The sequence below is a fragment of the Loxodonta africana genome, chromosome 6 (genome assembly GCF_030014295.1).
Source record: "Loxodonta africana isolate mLoxAfr1 chromosome 6, mLoxAfr1.hap2, whole genome shotgun sequence".
NCBI classification, from domain to species: Eukaryota; Metazoa; Chordata; class Mammalia; order Proboscidea; family Elephantidae; genus Loxodonta; species Loxodonta africana.
Genome location: NC_087347.1, coordinates 48,816,236 through 48,834,632, shown reverse-complemented (window position 1 = coordinate 48,834,632; position 18,397 = coordinate 48,816,236). Strand labels below are relative to the sequence as shown.

The 18,397-nt window shown below is 38.0% G+C and overlaps 1 protein-coding gene across 1 annotated transcript in view; it reads right to left on the bottom strand.

Moving 5' to 3' along the window:
• RFTN2 (raftlin family member 2) overlaps positions 1 to 18,397 on the bottom strand; it is a 97,058-nt gene that overhangs the window by 68,598 nt on the left and 10,063 nt on the right. Inside the window, exon 2 of the mRNA XM_003406151.4 lies at positions 7,466 to 7,649. Coding sequence (XP_003406199.1) covers positions 7,466 to 7,649 — 184 coding nt within the window. The remainder of the gene's footprint in view (positions 1 to 7,465; positions 7,650 to 18,397) is intronic.

Here is an 18,397-nt window from a genome sequence, read left to right as displayed (position 1 = left end):
ATACAAATGTCAGTTCTGTAACCCTAAGTATCAAATGAAGGGATGAAGAACTTGATCAAGCACCGAATGGAATAAGAACCTGACAGAGAACGAGGAGAGCTATGGTGTGGAGGTCCCCTACTGGATAATACGGCAGGGATTCTCCATCTTGAACTATAGCTGGCAAGGAATGCAGACAGGGCGTATGAGGAAGCAACTTCACAGAGCTTCCAACAGGAGACAGAGGACCTGGTAAACAGGGATATGTGCTTTCTTGCCCTCCACCCTTCATCCCTGTATGAGGCCTCCACTGTTTTCCAACAGGCCACAGTCACTCAGCCAGAGACACCAGCTCTCTGCTGTTTGGATTCACTATCTTGGACCTCAGACACCAAGGACCATGGACAAGGAGTACAGGAAGACAATTTTGCACAGGTCCCAGTAGGTGACAGAGCACCTGGTAATCAGGGATACATGCTTTTCCACTCCCTACTCTTCTTCCCTTTATGTGGCCTCTGCTGCTTTCCAGTGGGCCATGGTCAGTCAGCCTGAAAGACACCAGCTCACTGCTGTCCAGGTCTGTCCTACCCCAACTGGCTGGCTCCTTTAGAGCCATTTATTTTTGTTTTGTTTTGACTTTATATTTATTTTATGCTTTTTTTTTTTTTTTTTGGCTTTTCTTGTTTCTTCTCTCTTCCTTCCTTTCCTTTTCCCGGCCCAGCTAGCGATGTGCACCATCCCCTCCCCTTCTTGACAGGCTTGCCACACTGGTTGGCTACAGAGCCACCGGCTCATGGCCTCCCTGGTCTGCACCACCCCCACTTTTAGGCTCCATGAGCACATGGCCTCACTGGGTCTGCCCTGCCCCACCTGCTGAATCCTACAGTGCCACCATTTTATTTACTTTTTTCCTTTTGTTTCTCTCTCTTCTTTCTCTCACCCTCTTAGCTCTGCACATCACATCCTCTCCCTTCCCTCCTGCCTATCTGCACTAAGTATCAAGTGCTGTGCTACCCTGCACTGCCCTCTAGTCCTGCCACATCATTCCCAGTTTGTGCTGCAAATGACACATTCCCACTCATCCTCCTCACTGGACCTGCCTTGCTGCACCACAGCTGAGTGACCAGCCCTTTCCACCTGGACAAGGTGGTAAGGAGTATCATGCCCACAGACAAGCATGCAACAAAACATGCCCGGCCTGCCTGCTCAGACATAACCAAATAAAACAAGAAATCAGGATGAAATAAACAAACCTACAATCAATAAATGAAGAAAATAATTCCTGAATATCCCAGAGACAGCAGACAATATCAAAACATATTTAAAAAAACAGGACAGATAGCTCCAGAAAGCAACCAAAATAAAACACCAGATGACTTTCTGGTAGAAGAAAAGGCACTTCATAGGGAATTAAAAACTCTAATGTTCAGGGCTCTTCAAGAGATGAATGAAAACATAGGCAAAAATAAGGAAAAAATAGACAAAATCATGGAAAATACAGACAAAATCAGGGAAAGCACAGACAAAGTAATGGAAGAATTCAGGAAAATAATGCAGAAACAAAATGTTAAAATAAATAAACAGCTAGGTATCATACAAAAATCCCAAAGATAAAAAATCCAATTTCAGAAATGGACGGTGCATGTGTGTGATCAGAGTTCCAGAACAGGATGAGAAAGCGGAAGACTCAGAGGATCATTGCAGATGTGCTGACAGAAAATTTCCCTAATACCATGAAAGATGAAAAACTGACTATCCAAGAAGCTCGACAAACCCCATATCAGATAGTCCCCAAAAGAAAATCACTAAGACTTATCATAATCACACTCACTGAAGCCAAAGACAAAGGAAGAATTCTGAAAGCAGCTCAAGAAAAATGAAAAGTCACATACAAAGGGGACACTATAAGGCCAAGCTCTGATTATTCAACAGAAACCATGCAGGCAAGAAGGCAATGAGATGACATATATAAAGCTTGAAAGATAAGTATTGCCAACCAAGAATAATACATCCTGCAAAAATCTCACTCAAATATGGTAGTGAAATAAGGATGTTTCCAGATAAACAGAAATTAAAGGAATATATGAAAACCAAACCAAACTTACAAGAGTTATTAAAGGGAGTCCTTCAATGAGAGAACCAACATCAGACAATAACCTGAATCTAGGACACAGAACAGCGTCAGCCAGATACCAACCTAGGTAATGAACTCTCAATGAGAAAACAAAACTAAAAGGTTTACAATAGGGAACTAGGGAGGTCAATCTGTAAATGACAATAATATCAGAATGAAAAAGAGGGAATAAATGGTGTAGGTATAGAACTTTCAAATGCAGAGGATGTCCAGGCAATATCAAGTAATAAAAGACTGGTTTAAACTTAGGAAGACAGCAGTAAATTTCAAGGTAACCACAAAGAAAGTTAGCAAACCTACTCATCAAAATAAAGAAAAACATAAGACTTAGTAAACACGAAATCTATAAAACCGAAAAAAAAAAAAAAAAATCACATACAAAAGGAATTCAGCACAGAAGAGTAAGAGGAACAAAGGAAATGTCAGCACCACACACACACAAAAAAAAAGCACTACAAAATGACAACAGTAAACTCACATCTATTAATAATCACACAGAATGTAAATGGCTTAAATGCACCCATAAAGAGACAGTGCCAGAATGGATTAAAAAAAACAGGACCCATCAATATGCTGTCTACAAGAGACACACCTTAGAAACAAAGGCATAAATTTACTAAAAATTAAACCCAGAAAACCCAGTGCCATCGAGTCGATTAAAAAAGATGGAAAAAAAAAACGAAGCAAATACTATCAAAACAGAGCAGGAGTGGCAATATTAATCTCTGATAAAATAGACTTTAAAACAAAATCCATCATAAGAGACAAGGAAGGACATTATACAATGACTAAAGGGCAACCCACAAAGAGGACATAACCACAATAAATACGTACACACCCAACAGTAGGGATTCAAAATACATAAAACAAACTCAACAGAACTGAAAAGAGAAACTGACAATGCCACAATAATAATAGGAAACTTCAACACGCCACTCTTGGGTAAAGGACAGAACATCTAGAAAGGAACTCAACAAAGATACAGAAGATCTAAAGACCACAATCTACCAACTTGACCTCATAGACATTTACAGAACACTCCAGCTGCCAGCAGCAAAGTACACATTCTTTTCCAATGCGCATGGGATATTCTCCAGAATAGATCACTTCTTAGGTAACAAAGTAACCCTCTACAAAATACAAAACACTGAGATAATAAAAAAATCTTCTGTGATCATACCATCATCAAGGTAGAAATTAATAGGAAAAGCAAGGAAAAAAAATCAAATACACGGAAACCAAATAACACCTAGTTTTAAAGCCACTGGGTAATAGAAGAAATAAAAAAATGAAGTAAAAAAATTCCTAGTCTCAAACGAGAGTGAAAACATATCATACCAAAACCTTTGAGACACAGCAAAGGCAGTGCTCAGAGGTCAATTTATAGTAATAGATGCACACATCAAAAAAGAAGAAAGGGATAAAACATTAGCTATACAACTCAAGCAAATAGAATGAGAACAGCAAAAGAAGCCCACAGCTATCAGAAGAAAGGAAATAATAAAGATAAGAACAGAAATAAAGGAAACAGAGAATAGAAAAACAATAGAAAGCATCAATGAAACCAAAAGTTGGTTCTTTGAATAGATCAACAAAGTTGACAAACCATCGGCCAAACTGACAAAAGAAAAACAGAAGAAGAAGCAAATAACCCAAATAAGAAATGAAATGGGGACATGACAAGAGACCCAACTGAAGTAAGAAGGATCAAAACAGAGTACTATGAAAAACTATACTCCAACAAATTTGAAAACCTAGAGGAAATGGACAAATTTATAGAAACTCACTACCTACCTAAACCAATACACACTGAGGTTGAAAATCTAAACAGAACCATAACAAGAAAAGAGATTGAAAAGGTAATTAAAAAACTCCCAACAACAACAACGAAAAACCCTGGCCCAGATAGTTTCACTGGAGAATTCTACTAAATATTCAGAGAAGAAGTTGAACCCGTACTACTCGATTTCAGGGCATAGAAAAGGAAGGGATACTTCTGAATTCATTCTATGAAGCCAGCATAACCCTGATACCAAAACCAGGCAAAGAAAGCACAAAAAAAGACAATTACAGGCCAATATCTCTCCTGAATATAGATGCAAAAACTCAGTAAAATTCTAGCCAATAGAATTTAGCATCATATCAAAAAAATAATACACCACAACCAAGTGGTATTCATACCAGGTATGCAAGGATGGTTCAACATTAGAAAATAAATCAATGTAATCACATAAATAAGACAAAAGAAAAGAAACACATGATCATTTCAATTGACACAGAAAAAGCATTCAATAAAATCCAACACTCATTCCTGATAAAAACTCTCAATAAAACAGGTATAGAAGTGAAATTCCTCAACATAATAAAAGACATATAAGTTGGAATTGACTCAATGACATGTAACAACAACATACAAAACCAACAGCCAACATCATTCTTAATTGAGAAAGGCTGAAAACACACCCCCTGAGAACAGAACAAGACAAGGATGCCCTTTATCATCACTCTTATTTAACATTACGCTGGAAGTCCTAGCTAGGGCAATAAGGCAAGAAAAAGAAATAAAGGGCATCCAAATTGGCAAGGAAGAAGTAAAACTATCCCTATTTGTGGATGATATGATACTATACATAGAAAACACAAAGGACTTCACAAAAAAGCTACTGAAACTAATAGAAAGATTCAGCAGAAGAGCGGGATACAAGTTAAACACACAAAAAGCAGTGGGATTCCTACACACCAGTAAAGAGAACCACAAAAAAGAAATCAGGAGAGCAATGCCATTCATAATAAACCCAACCCATTCATAATAAGAAAAAAAAAAAAAACCCTAAAAAATAAAATACTTAGGAATAAATCTAACCAGGGATATAAAAGACCTACACAAAGAAAACTACAAAACACTACTGCAAGAAAACAAAAGAGACCTACATAAATGGAAAAACATACCATGTTCATGGATAGGTAGACTCAACATTGTGAAAATATCAATTCTACCCAAAGAAATCTACAAATACAATGTAATTCCAATCCAAATATCAACAGCATTCTTGAATGAGATGGCCAAATACCAATAGCATTCTTTAACGAGATGGAAAGAATAATCGTTAACTTTATATGGAAAGGAAAAAGGCCCCGGATAAGTAAAGCACTACTGATGAAGAAGAATAAAGTAGGAGGACTTACACTACCTGACCTCAGAACCTACTATACAGCTACGGTAGTCAAAACAGCCTGGTACTGGTACAATGACAGATACATTAATCAGTGGAACAGAATGAAGAATCCAGATGTAAATCACCCATCTACAGTCCCCATCAAATGGGGAAAAGACAGTCTTTTTAACAAATGGTGCTGGCATGAAACAGGATCCATACCTTACAGGAAACACAAAAACTAATTCAAAATGGATCAAAGACGTGAATATAAAATGAAAAACTATAACAATCATAGAAGGAAAAATAGGGACAATGCTAGAGTCCCTAATACACAGCATAAGCAGGATACAAACCATAACTAACAATACACAAACACCAGGAGATACACTAGATAACTGGGATCTTGTAAAAATTAAATACTTATGCTCATCAAAAGATTTCACCAAAAGAGTAAAAAGAGAAACTACAGGCTAGGGTAAAACTTTGGCTATGACAAATCTGACAATGGTCTGATCTCTAAAGTTTATAGGTAAATCCAACATCCCTACAACAAAAAGATAAATAGCCCAATTAAAAAATGGGCAAAGGATATGAAAAAACACTTCACAAAAGAAGACATTCAAGTGGCTAACAGATATATAAGAAACACTCAAGATCGCTAGCCATTAGAGAAATGCAAATCAAAAGTACAATGAGATACCATCTCACACTGGCATTACTGGCACGAATCAAACAAACAGAAAATAGAAAATGTTGGAAAGGCTGTGGTGAGACTGGAACTCTCATGTACTCTTATGTACAACCATTTTGGAAAACAATATGGCCCTTCCTAAAAGGCTGGAAATATAAATACCATATGATACAGCAATCATGCTCTTAGGAAGATACCCTAGAGATATATAGAGCTGTCACATGAATCGACATATAGCACACCCACGTTCATTGCGGCATTATTCACAACAGCAAAAAGATGGAAACAATGTAAGTGTCCATCAGCAGATGAATGGGTAAACAAACTATGCTATATACACACAATGGAATACCTGCAACAATAAAGAACAATGATGAATCTGCGAAACATCTCACAACATAGGTGAATCAGGAGGGCATTTTGCTGAGTGAAATAAGGCAATCACAAAAGGACAAATGCTATATGATACCACTATTATAAAAACTTGTGAAAAGTTTACACAGAAAGAAACAATATTTGATGGTTATGAGGGAGGGTAGGGGTGGGGAGGAAAAACTCTTAACTAGACGATAGATAAGTGGTAACTTTGGTAAAGGGTAAGACAGTACAGAATACTGGGGAAGCCAGCACAGCTTGACCAAGGCAAGGTCATGGAAGCTTCATAGACACATCTAACCTCCCTGAGGGACCAAATTACTGGGCTGAGGGCTGGCGACCATTGTTTCAGGGGATATCAAGTTCAACTGGCATAGTATAGTTTATAAAGAAAATGTTCTACATCCCACTTTGTTGAGTAGTGATCATTGTCTTAAAAGCTTGTGAGTGGCCATCTAAGATATACTCCACTGATCCCACCTCTTCTGGAGCAAGGGGGAATGAAGAAAACCAAAGACACAAGGGAAATATTAGTCCAAAGGACTAATTGACCACAGCACCACAGCCTCCACCAGACTGAGTCCAGCACAACTAGACGCACAGTGGTTAAGCACTGGGCTGCTAACAGAAAGGTTGGGAGTTCAGTCTACGCAGTAGCTCTGCAGGAGAAAAACCTGGTGATCTGCTCCCTTAAAGGTAACAGCCAAGAAAACCTTATGGGGCAGTTCTACTCTGTCACATGGGGTCACTATGACTCAAAATCTACTCAACTGATCCTAACAACCAACAATACTTGTAGCTAACTGTTACTCCCTAATCTGCTGGAGTTGCCATGGGAACGTATAGGTGCCTCTTGAGTTGATTTTCCTTTCCGCATATCTACTGATACCCTCAGTTAGCGTCTGTTTGTTTGCAAGGAACTAAAATCAATCAGGAGTTTTAAGGAAGGAGGTTTATGTTTCCTTCCCTTAATCCAGATTCAACTGCTAGAAAATGTGCTTTAAACAACAACCTCTAATTATCTTTTTTTCCCCATCACTTTGCTCAAACTTTCTTTTCTTTTAACAAAAGAAAATTGTCACTCTCCACAGCCTCTTATTAGGATTGTTTTCTTAAGTACCATCTTACCTTAATTTCAAGCGCCATAGCACCACCCTGTATAGGTAACTTGCTGGTAGCTGTTTTCGCTGCCCCACTGGTTGTATAACAGGATGAATAGCCCCAACAATATACCCTTTAAGATAATAGTCTTCCACTTTTGTTACTATATCCAGAATTGAATTTATCTTGATGACTTCTGGGTTTGATGAAGCTGAAACATCAAAAGCAAAGCCAAATCTTTTCATTCACAAAATTGGGTTATACATTATTTCTATCTCTGTGTGATTAGAGTCATGAATAGGAAAAAATATCCATGTGGCTTAACCTCAAATAAAATTACAATAACATGTATTATATATTGGTACTTTATTTCAGAAAAAATAAAAGCTGACTTTACAAACTAGTAGATCTATAATATTATAGATATGTCTTAAAGTCAAAATAAAATGCTTTATATGCTTTTTTCAGTCAAGACAACTATAGAGTTGCTATGAGTCAGATTTCACTCGATGGCAATGGGGTTTTTATTTCTCAAGATTTCATTTGCATGACCATATTTCTAGTAATGGATATTGAAGACATACATTAGAGAAGAAATATTAATTTGAAGATTCAGTATTTTTGTAATAATGCTGACAAGATGATACATAATTCTTTAAGAATAAAATTCGTAATGATCTAAAAATTAAAAATGGGAGCAATGGCATTTGTTAAGGAGGAATCGTGATACGCTTTCTTATTTGAATTAATCTTCAAAAACACCATATTTTAAATTTCTCAAGGAAGCTAAAAATATGATTTCTTATGGACCTTATATAAATGCTTGAGTAAAATAAATGAAAAGTAAAGACATTCAGAAGTTCTTTTTAATGAGTAAAAATTCTAGATGTAGAGGGAATTTAAATGCAAAATCAATATGCAATTGAACCATCCCCTGTAACAGGTCAAATCTGTAGAAACAGTAGAATAGTACAATCTGTACGATCTTTAAAATAGTACAAGGAAAAGGGTGTATTATTTGGGGAAAAATTCTTAATGTTCCAGCAATAATAATTAAAAAACAAAAAGACAACTCTTTTTTTTTTTCCTGTAACAATGTTTTTCATTTTTCTGGAAAACAATCAAGAATTAATATCTAGAAATAGACCTGCAATCTGATCATCTCTCGAGTAACAGAACATACGAAATGATTTCCAGATAGGGGCAGTGTTGGTTTTTAGTCTTGCCTCAGTGTGGTCAGTGGTGTCCAGCAAAGAGCTGCTGCTGGTTGCCCCAACACAGGAAGGAGGTTAAGAAGCAGACAAGGAAGAAGGGTCAGAGGAAATTCCTTCCTCCCCTGACATTAATACGCATGCGATGGAAAAGAAATCCACCATCAGTTGGTATTCACGCCAAGTTCTCAAATTAAAATAAAGCACTCAACAGAAAAGTTATATAAACCAGGATGAATTCATTTCCTCCAATTTTTCATCCTCTCTTGGACTTAAACTAATATTCTGTTTACAATACATTCTTTTCATCTTTATGAATAGGAATGAAAACAAAGAGAAAGAACGGTCCTGGACTTTGAATTAACAGCTGGACTTCATTGTAAACAGCCCAGCCCTGCCTGGTTGGTGTGGCAATCCACTTGGTGGTTCATTTGGTTGTATTCTTTTCAGTATTTTGACTGTTAGCTCTGATTTCTAAACAAAGGAACTGAAAAACTATAAAATAAAATGGAATAAACCCTGAAGAGTAAGGAACGAAACATAAGTAAACTTAGTTTTAGAATTACATACTAATCCTTCAAGAATTTAAAGAAAATCCAATCCTTTAATGCAGCTACTTGTTTACTGCAGAGAGTGGAAAAGATTTAGCACAATACAAAAGGACCTTCATGGTCTGGCCTCTGCCTACTTATTCAGCCTCAATTCTTGTCATCCTGCCTCTTGTAAGTCTTGCTTTGGCAAGCCTGAACTTCTTGGAGTTCTTGACCCTGCTACACTGTTTCGATGTCACTAGGCCTTCCTTTCCTTCCCTGCTCCGGATTACAAGTTAATCACTCTTTCCTCTGTGCTGCTGGTACTGCTCTTAGTGCCCTTATCAGACTGTGTTATAGTCATTTGTTTATATGTCTGCCTCTGCTGTTAGACTGAGAATTCCTTAAGGTCAAGGAATTTGTCCGATTCGTCTTTTACGTCTAACATGTTCCTTAGGTGGTATATTTAGTTGGAGATACTGTTTATAAAAGGAATGAAGGGGTGAAATTAATGCATAGAATGAGGTAAAACTATCCACGTTGGCTAGTGGAAACAAAAAAGTTACGTTACTAAATTCAGGAACAATTGTGTAAATTATCTAGGCCTCGTAGGAGAGAGACAAAACACAAAAAGACAGAGGCAATGTTGTGGAATTACTTTTCATTCTTTTGATCGTAAAAGTGAGGGTGGTCAATAACCTAGTGACTATCACACCAGGTAGAGTTAAAGGCTATATTCATTTTATGCTCTAGCATAAGGCCTCACCTTACATTAATTAAATTACAATGAGAAAAATCACATTGCAATGAAGAGAGGTGAAGCTACATAAAGTTTGATTAGCTCTATCTTGGGGTGAGATCTGGAGGGGAATTTGGGAGAGGATTGTACTACGGAAAAAGAATGATATCACAAAGGGAAAGAGTGTGGTTTGTATTTAAAAGGGTTCACTTGAGCTTGTGGGCTTGGGAGGGCTTTGGATATTGCTGGCCTTGCTTCTCTTGCTGACTTTGGTTGGAATCACTGTGATGTCATGTATTGTTTCACTGATCTACTCTGACACCAGTGCTTGGAAGGAAACCTCACAAATTAAGAACTCAGGATTGGGAAAAAGTGTACTCTCCTGGTGCCATGGGTTCAAGTTCAGAGCAATTTAGGCAGCCCGATACTCTGCTCGTTCTCTGTGATCTTGCCACCATCCCAGAGAGTGGAGCAATACAGGACACAACACAACACATAAAGGGCACTTAAGAAGTGCTTCAGAGAGGCACTTAGGATGTTACTACACATAGAATATTTTAAAAAATGTTTGCAGTTATTCTGTATTTTCACCAGATGCTCAGGAGTTAGCAGTTAATATTCTTCTACTCTTTTAGTTCTATAGTAGCACCCTCATCATTAAAGATTATATGTCAAAGATCTTTTTAAGCATAATGGCATCTGGTTTATTGGTTTAAAAAGACACGATATGCTACATTCCTCAAAAGTGATACAAGGAAAATAAAGAACTTTGATACTTTCCTAGCAAATATACTTGATTATACAGCAAAACAAAAAACCAAACCTGTTGGCGTCGAGTTGATTCCGACTCATAGCGTGCATAGCGAACTGCCCCCATAGAGTTTTCAAGGAGCACCTGGTGAATTCGAACTGCTAATCTTTTGGTTAACAGTCATAGCTCTTAACCACTATACCATCAGGGTTCCCAATTATATAGCAAGGTATATTAAACAAAAACTTTAAAAAAAGTGAGTGAAAGTGTAAGAAATTTTAAAGCTTATTCTGAAAATATTATTTACTTGACAAAAGTGGAAGATGAAAGTATATAGATTGTGGCTGAAAACTTACAAAAATATTGGTGGGGTGAGCATTTCATTTTTGTGAAAATGTATCTTTGTAAATTATAAAATTCAATATAAGAATAAGGGGTGTGCCTTGATTTGGAAATCCTCTTGGCATTTTAATGACCATAGGCCAGGTGATAATTATGATGCGGATATCACTCAACGGCAGTGGGTTATCATTACATGAATGAAGTTGGTATTTTTTTTTAATAATAATTTTTTTTATTGTGGGAAAACATGTATAACAAAACTTCAATTTTATAATTTTTAAGTGTGCAATTCAGTAGCAGCATGTATAGTCACAATGATGTACAGCCATTTCCACTGTCTATTTCCAAAACTTTTTCATCACCCTAAATAGATGCTTTGCACCCATTAAACAATAACTCTCCATTTCCCTCTCCTTCAGCCCCTGGTATTCTCTAATTTCTGTGTCTATGAACTTGTCTATTCTAGATACTTCATGGTTCATACAATATTTGTCCTTTGTGTCTGACTTATTTAACTTAGCAAAATGTTTTTTTTTATAATTTTTATTCTGCTTTAAGTGAGAGTTTACAAATCAAGTTAGTCTCTCAAAAACCCATATACGCCTTGCTACACACTCCCAATTACTCTCCCCCTAATGAGACAGCCCACTTCCTCCACTCTCTCTTTTTGTGTCCATTTCTCCAGCTTCTAACCCCCTCTCATCTCCCCTCCAGGCAGGAGATGCCAACATAGTCTCAAGTGTCCACCTGATCCAAGAAGCTCACTCCTCACCAGCATCCCTCTCCAACCCATTGTCCAGTCCAATCCCTGTCTGAAGAGTTGGCTTTGGGAATGGTTCCTGTCCCGGACCAACAGAAAGTCTGGGAGCTATGACCACCGGGGTCCTTCTAGTCTCAGTCAGACCATTAAGTCTGGTCTTAAGAGAATTTGGGGTCCACATCCCACTGCTCTTCTGCTCCCTCAGGGGTTCTCTGTTGTGTTCCCTGTCAGGGCAGTCATCGGTTGTAGCCAGGCACCATCTAGTTCTTCTGGTTTCAGGATGATGTAGTCTCTGGTTCATGTGGCCCTTTCTGTCTCTTGGGCTTGTAGCCGCCTTGTATCCTTGATGTTCTTCATTCTTCTTTGATCCAGGTGGGTTGAGACCAATTGATACATCTTAGATGGCTGCTTGCTAATGTTTAAGACCCCAGACGCCACTCTTCAAAGTGGGATGCAGAATGTTTTCTTAATAGATTTTATTATGCCAATTGACTTAGATGTCCCCTGAAACCATGGTCCCCAGACCCCTGCCCCTGCTATGCTGGCCTTTGAAGAATTCAATTTATTCAGGAGACTTCTTTGCTTTTGGTTTAGTCCAGTTGCGCTGACCTCCCCTGTATTGTGTGCTGTCTTTCCCTTCACCTAAAGTAGTTCTTATCTACTAATTTGTGAATGCCCCCTCCCACCCGCCCTCCCTCCCCCGTCTCGTAACCACAAAAGAATGTTTTCTTCTCAGTTTAAACTATTTCTCAAGTTCTTATAGTAGTGGTCTTATACAATATTATATTGGAAACCCTGGTGGCGTAGTGGTTAAGTGCTACAGCTGCTAACCAAAGGGTCAGCAGTTTGAATCCACCAGGCGCTCCTTGGAAACTCTATGGGGCAGTTCTATTCTGTCCTATAGGGTCGCTGTGAGTCAGAATTGACTTGATGGCACGGGGTTATACAATATTTGTCCTTTGCAACTAATTTCACTCAGCACAATGCCTTCCAGGTTCCTCCATGTTATGAAATGTTTCACAGATTCCTCACTGTTGTTTATCGATGTGTAATATTCCATTGTGTGAATATACCATAATTTATTTATCCATTCATCTGTTGATGGGCACCTTGGTTGCTTCCATCTTTTTGCTATTGTAAACAGTGCTGCAATAAACATGGGTGTGCATATATCTGTTCGTGTAAAGGCTCTTATTTCTCTAGCATATATTCCAAGGAGTGGGATTGCTGGATCATATGGTAGTTTTATTTCTAGCTTTTAAGGAAGCCCCAAATCGATTTGCAAAGTGGTTGTACCATTTTACATTCCTACCAGCAGTGTAGAAGTGTTCTAATCTCTTCACAGCCTCTCCAACATTTATTCTTTTATGTTTTTTGGCTTAATGCCAGCCCTGTTGGAGTGAGATGAAATCTCATTGTGGTTTTGATCTGCATTTCTCTAATGGCTAACGATCGTGAACATTTCCTCATGTATCTATTAGCTACCTGAATGTCTTCTGTAGTGAAGTGTCTATTCACCTTTTGCCCATTTTTTAATTGGGTTATTTGTCTTTTTGTAGTTGAGTTTTTGCAGTATCATGTAGATTTTAGAGATCAGGCACTGATCGGAAATGTCATAGCTAAAAACTTTTTCCCAGACTGTAGGTGATCTTTTTACTCTTCTGGTGAAGTCTTTGGATGAGCATAGGTGTTTGATTTTTAGGAGCTCCCACTCATCTAGTTTTTCTTCTGCATTGTTAGTAATGTTCTCTATACTGTTTATGCCATGTATTAGGGCTCCTAACGTTGTCCCTATTTTTTCTTCCATGATCATTATCGTTTTAGATTTTATATTTAGGTCTTTGATCCATTTTGAGTTAGTTTTTGTGCATGGAGTGAGGTATGGGTCTTCTTTCATTTTTTTGCAGATGGCTATCCAGTTATGCCGGCGCCATTTGTTAAACAGGCTGTCTTTTCCCCATTTAACTGTTTTGGGGCCTTTGTCAAATATCAACTGCTTATATGTGGATGGAGTTATGTATGGATTCTCAATTCTGTTCCATTGGTCCATGTATCTATTGTTGTAACAATACCAGGCTGTTTTGACTACTGTGGCGGTATAATAGGTTCTAAAATCAGGTAAAGTAAGGCCTCCCACTTTGTTCTTCTTTTTCAGTAATGCCTTATTTATCCGGGGCCTCTTTCCCTTCCATATTAAGTAGGTGATTTGTTTCTTCATCTCATTAAAGAATGTCGTTGGGATTTGGATCGGAATTGCATTAAATGTATAGATCACTTTTGGTAGAATAATTATTTTTACAATGTTAAGTCTTCCTATCCATGAGCAAGGTATGTTTTTCCACTTACTTAAGTCTCTTTTGGTTTCTTGCAGAAGTGTACTGTAGTTTTCTTTGTATAAGTCTTTTACATCTCTGGTAAGATCTATTGCATAATGTTTTTAAGGTTCATGCATGTTATAGCAGATACCAGAACTTCATTTAAGTTTGCTTTTTTTTTTTTCACGTTGAGTAACTGGACAGGTAAAAGTCAACAAATTGTTCAAGGATCACTTAAAGAAGAATGAGTTCTGGTCATTGCCTGGGAACTTTCCAATGGTAACCTTGGGCAATATCAAGAAAGTCCCAGTATCAAACTTACTGAATAGATTTCTACTACTTGGAAGAAAAGCCCAGCACTCTTTTAAGAAATGCTGTGTTATTATCTGTGATCATTAAGATTGTGTATCACCTTGGGTAGGCCATGAATCTCAGTGGTTTGGCAGTTACGATGTAGTTTGGCTGTTGTATAATGACGTAATCATCTCTATTATGAGATCTGATATAATGTGATCACTTTCATGATGGGATCTCCTGTGAGAAGCCAATCAGTTGAAGGGGAGTATCCTTGGGGGTGTGACCTGCATCCAATATAGGTAGAGTTTCTGGCAAGGCTTGCATTTTTGCTCGCTCTGGATCCTGCAGCTGGCTCCTGTTCACCTGGCCTACAGTTCTTGGGACTTAAGCTAGCAGCTTACGTGCCCATTTTGGGATTTGTGGCCTCCACAGCCTGTGAGCCAGAGGGCTATTGTCTGGCCTGCTGGTCTTGGATTTACCAGCCCCTATAGCTACATGAGTCAGGAGAAGCCTCCAGCCTAACCCAAGGACTTTGGACTTTCCAGCCTCTACAACCACGGTAGCCATTTCCTTGATACAAATCTCTCTCTCCCTTTATATATCTAGATGCTTCACTGGTGTTGCTTCTCTAGAGAACAGAGCATTAGACACTAGCACTGTTGACAGCTCAGGGGACATTACTGTGTGGAAAAATGGGGACATGATAGCTCTGAGTCTGAAAGTGGTTCAGAAGATTTGGGCTGAATGTGAACAAGTTTTAGGAATATCTTAACTAATTTATTTCACTTAATTTTTCCTTTTTTATGTATGTACAAGATGTAACAAAAAAATCTATGTTTAAAAATGTCTAAAAGAGCTTTTACCATAAATAAAAAATACAATTCCTAAGTGATAAAAAAAAATAGTAATAGTTTAGTTGGTAGCATTTTTTCTCTCTTATTGGTAAATAAAGTAATGTATTTTATAATCAATGGTACATTAATCAATGGTACATTAGTCAATGCAAAATGGTAAACTGTATACAAAAGAAGTGGTTGTTAATACATTGACTAAGAAAATGAAGATCTGAAAAGCTCTTGGTTTGGTCCCAAAGTTTAAAAAAAGGTTCCAAAGTTAAAAAAAAGGGATAAATTCAAAATTCTTCCCTTAAATTTGAAACACAGAATGAGGGAAGTCTGATTTAACATATGTCCATTTTTTGGGGGAAAAAAAAAATCATAGGAGTTTTACCTGACCACAAACTAATTAAAAACTAAAAGTTTATCTAATGTGTTTGTAGGCCATTTGAAGGAAAACTGCCTCTGTGGGAAGGAGGCTCACTGAAGTGTGCGCTGAGCAGATCATCATGGGTGTAGTCTCTCCTTGGGAAGGTACTTCCCTTCCCTATGCCTCAATTTACTCATCTGTAAAACGAGGATAATAATAGAATCTACCTTATGGGACTGTTAGGAGGATTAAATGAATTAGTATTTTTCCAAGAAAGTATCTGGTACATACCCATTGCTGTCAAGTCGATTATGACTTATAGTGACCCTATAAAACAGAGAACCATCCCATGGGATTTCCAAGGCTTTAATCTTTGTGGAAGCAGACTGCCACATCTTTTGCCTAAGGAGCGGCAGAGCACTTAACCATTGCACCACCAGGGCTCAGCTGTCACAAGTTTTGGTTGCTTCCTTGAATAAGGCCCTCTTCTGTGAAAGACAGGTGCACACTATTCCGGCTAAGAACATTGGGCTCTGAAGTCAAATTGCCTGGGTTCAAATCCTAGTTCTGACATGTATTAGGTATGTGATCTGAAACAAGTTACTTTACCTCTCCAAGCCTCAGTTTCTGTATTTGTGAAACAGGGATGAATAATCATATTCACTTTATAGAGTTGTTTTGATGGTAACTATAGAACATGAGCCTAGGCCTGGCACAAAGTGAACACTCAAATATCAGCCATGCAACCTGTCTCTTGGTGGTCTAGCTCAGAGAACAAAGTTTGAGATTAGTTTGTCCTCAGAGGTAAGTTATTGTTGGTTTAAAAATCCAAAACATGGCTCCCAGTGTGTGAAACTCTAGATCCGAGATCCATAACTTACACTCAAGATTGGGGTTCCCTAACTGACAATGATCTACTGCACTGAGTCCCTGTCTCAAATGCCCATAGTCTGATAAAGCCAAGAAGAGAGCTGAGCTGGAGGAGGCTGTGGGACCTGGAGAAAGCTCAAAGACCCATCTAAAGAGTATAGCAGTTCTAGCCAGTGCTGCCATGTGGGGATGGGGGCCTAGTGTTACTGGATCTTCTGATTTTTAAGAAAACCCAAAATCTAGATTATTATGTAATTTCTCCCAATTTTTACATGTTGTTGTTAGTTGTTGTTGAGTCAATTTGGACTCATAGCAACCTCATGTGTGCAGAGTAGAACTGTGATCCACAGGGTTTTCAAGGGTTTCAGAAGCAGATCACAAGGACTGACTTCCGAGGTACCTCTGGGTGGGTTCAAACTGCCAATCTTTTGATTAGTAGTTGAGCACTTAACCATTTGTACCACCCAAGGACTCCTCTCCCAGTTTTGAAAAGTGACAATCCAAATATTTTAACACACTGTACACACCGAGAACTGTCTGAATGCTGAATGTGACCCATGATTTGTTGGTTTGTGACTTCTGCTCTAGGTCACCCCAGGGATTCTGTAGACCAGAGCCTGCCCAAGTCTGGGCCAGGCCACTTAGACCATCTTAGATAGTGTCCAGCCTCCTGAGACACAGAAGAAGTGATCAAATTCTTCCTCATTAATGGAGATAGTAGGATGGTGGTGATGGGGGGCTGAGATTCACTCTATTAACAAGCTGTTTCTTATTCTGTATTTCGACTTGCATTAAACATGTCCCCTTTCAAGAAAAGTAAAACAGGAGCAAGAAAACAGGAAAAACCAATCTGGGAACTTTGTTGAGAACTTCCCTCCATGTAATTTCCCTGATTCTCAATAATATTTTAAACTGTGCCGAAACGAGACTGGAAGGCTGTTTGGAGCTTGCTAGGTATGCAAACCTGATTCGGCTTAGAGATGAGAGAAAGGTGAGAGCTGTGCACGTAGAGTGAGGACTTTTAATCAGTGCTCACCAGAGTGAGCCACAATAGGCTGTGCCTGAGGCCAAACCCTTGATCTGATGTCTGTACACTGGGGCAGCAATATCAGAGGCTCTACCTTTTAAAAAAAAAAACAACTTCTACCTTTTAACCACTGGAAATTCAGGGGGAGGTAGTGGTTGTTTTGGCTAGAATTTGAATAGCACAGGTGGTTAGCACCAGCTGCAAGCCATCTTTCTCTTCTTAGCTCCACGACCATCAGCAGTGCTTTCTTAGTTTTTTGGGAGAAGGAATAAATGGTGGTGTTCACAGAGCTAATGGATGTGGCTGGTTACTGTGTCACTGACGCTACCTGATTTGTAAAAGGTTTATTACGCCTTACAAGGCTATTGTGAGGAACTGATCACAGGATGAATGAAAGCATTTTTCAATTTATTTGAAAATTATACAAATGCAAAGTAGATTATTTAAATTAAAATTGGAAATGCTGAAGGCAAAGCAACATTCTTTCATTTATTCTAATAGTTTCAAAGTTAAAAATCAACAGACTTTTTTTCAAGCTCCTTTGCTTAAAAAAGCTTCATGGACAAAGATCAAATTTTAAAAATAGAAAAAAAATATTTCAGTATAAAGCAAACTTGTTCAATAACAAAAGCTTTGCTCTGATGATGTAACTCTACGAAAATATTTCAAGGTATACGTTTATCTAGATGTTCTTTCTTCCAGTTTACCTCTAAAGATTGGTATATATTTTCGAAATATTTATGAACCACTGTTTCCTTATCTAAAGATACATTGTGCAAACACTGGCAAGGAATTTTACAGTATTATTTTCAAAAGGGAACATAGTGAATTTCCATATTATATCTAGTAATTATAGTGAAAAATAGAAAGAAACATATAAAGAAAACCAATTGTCATTGAGTCAATTCTGA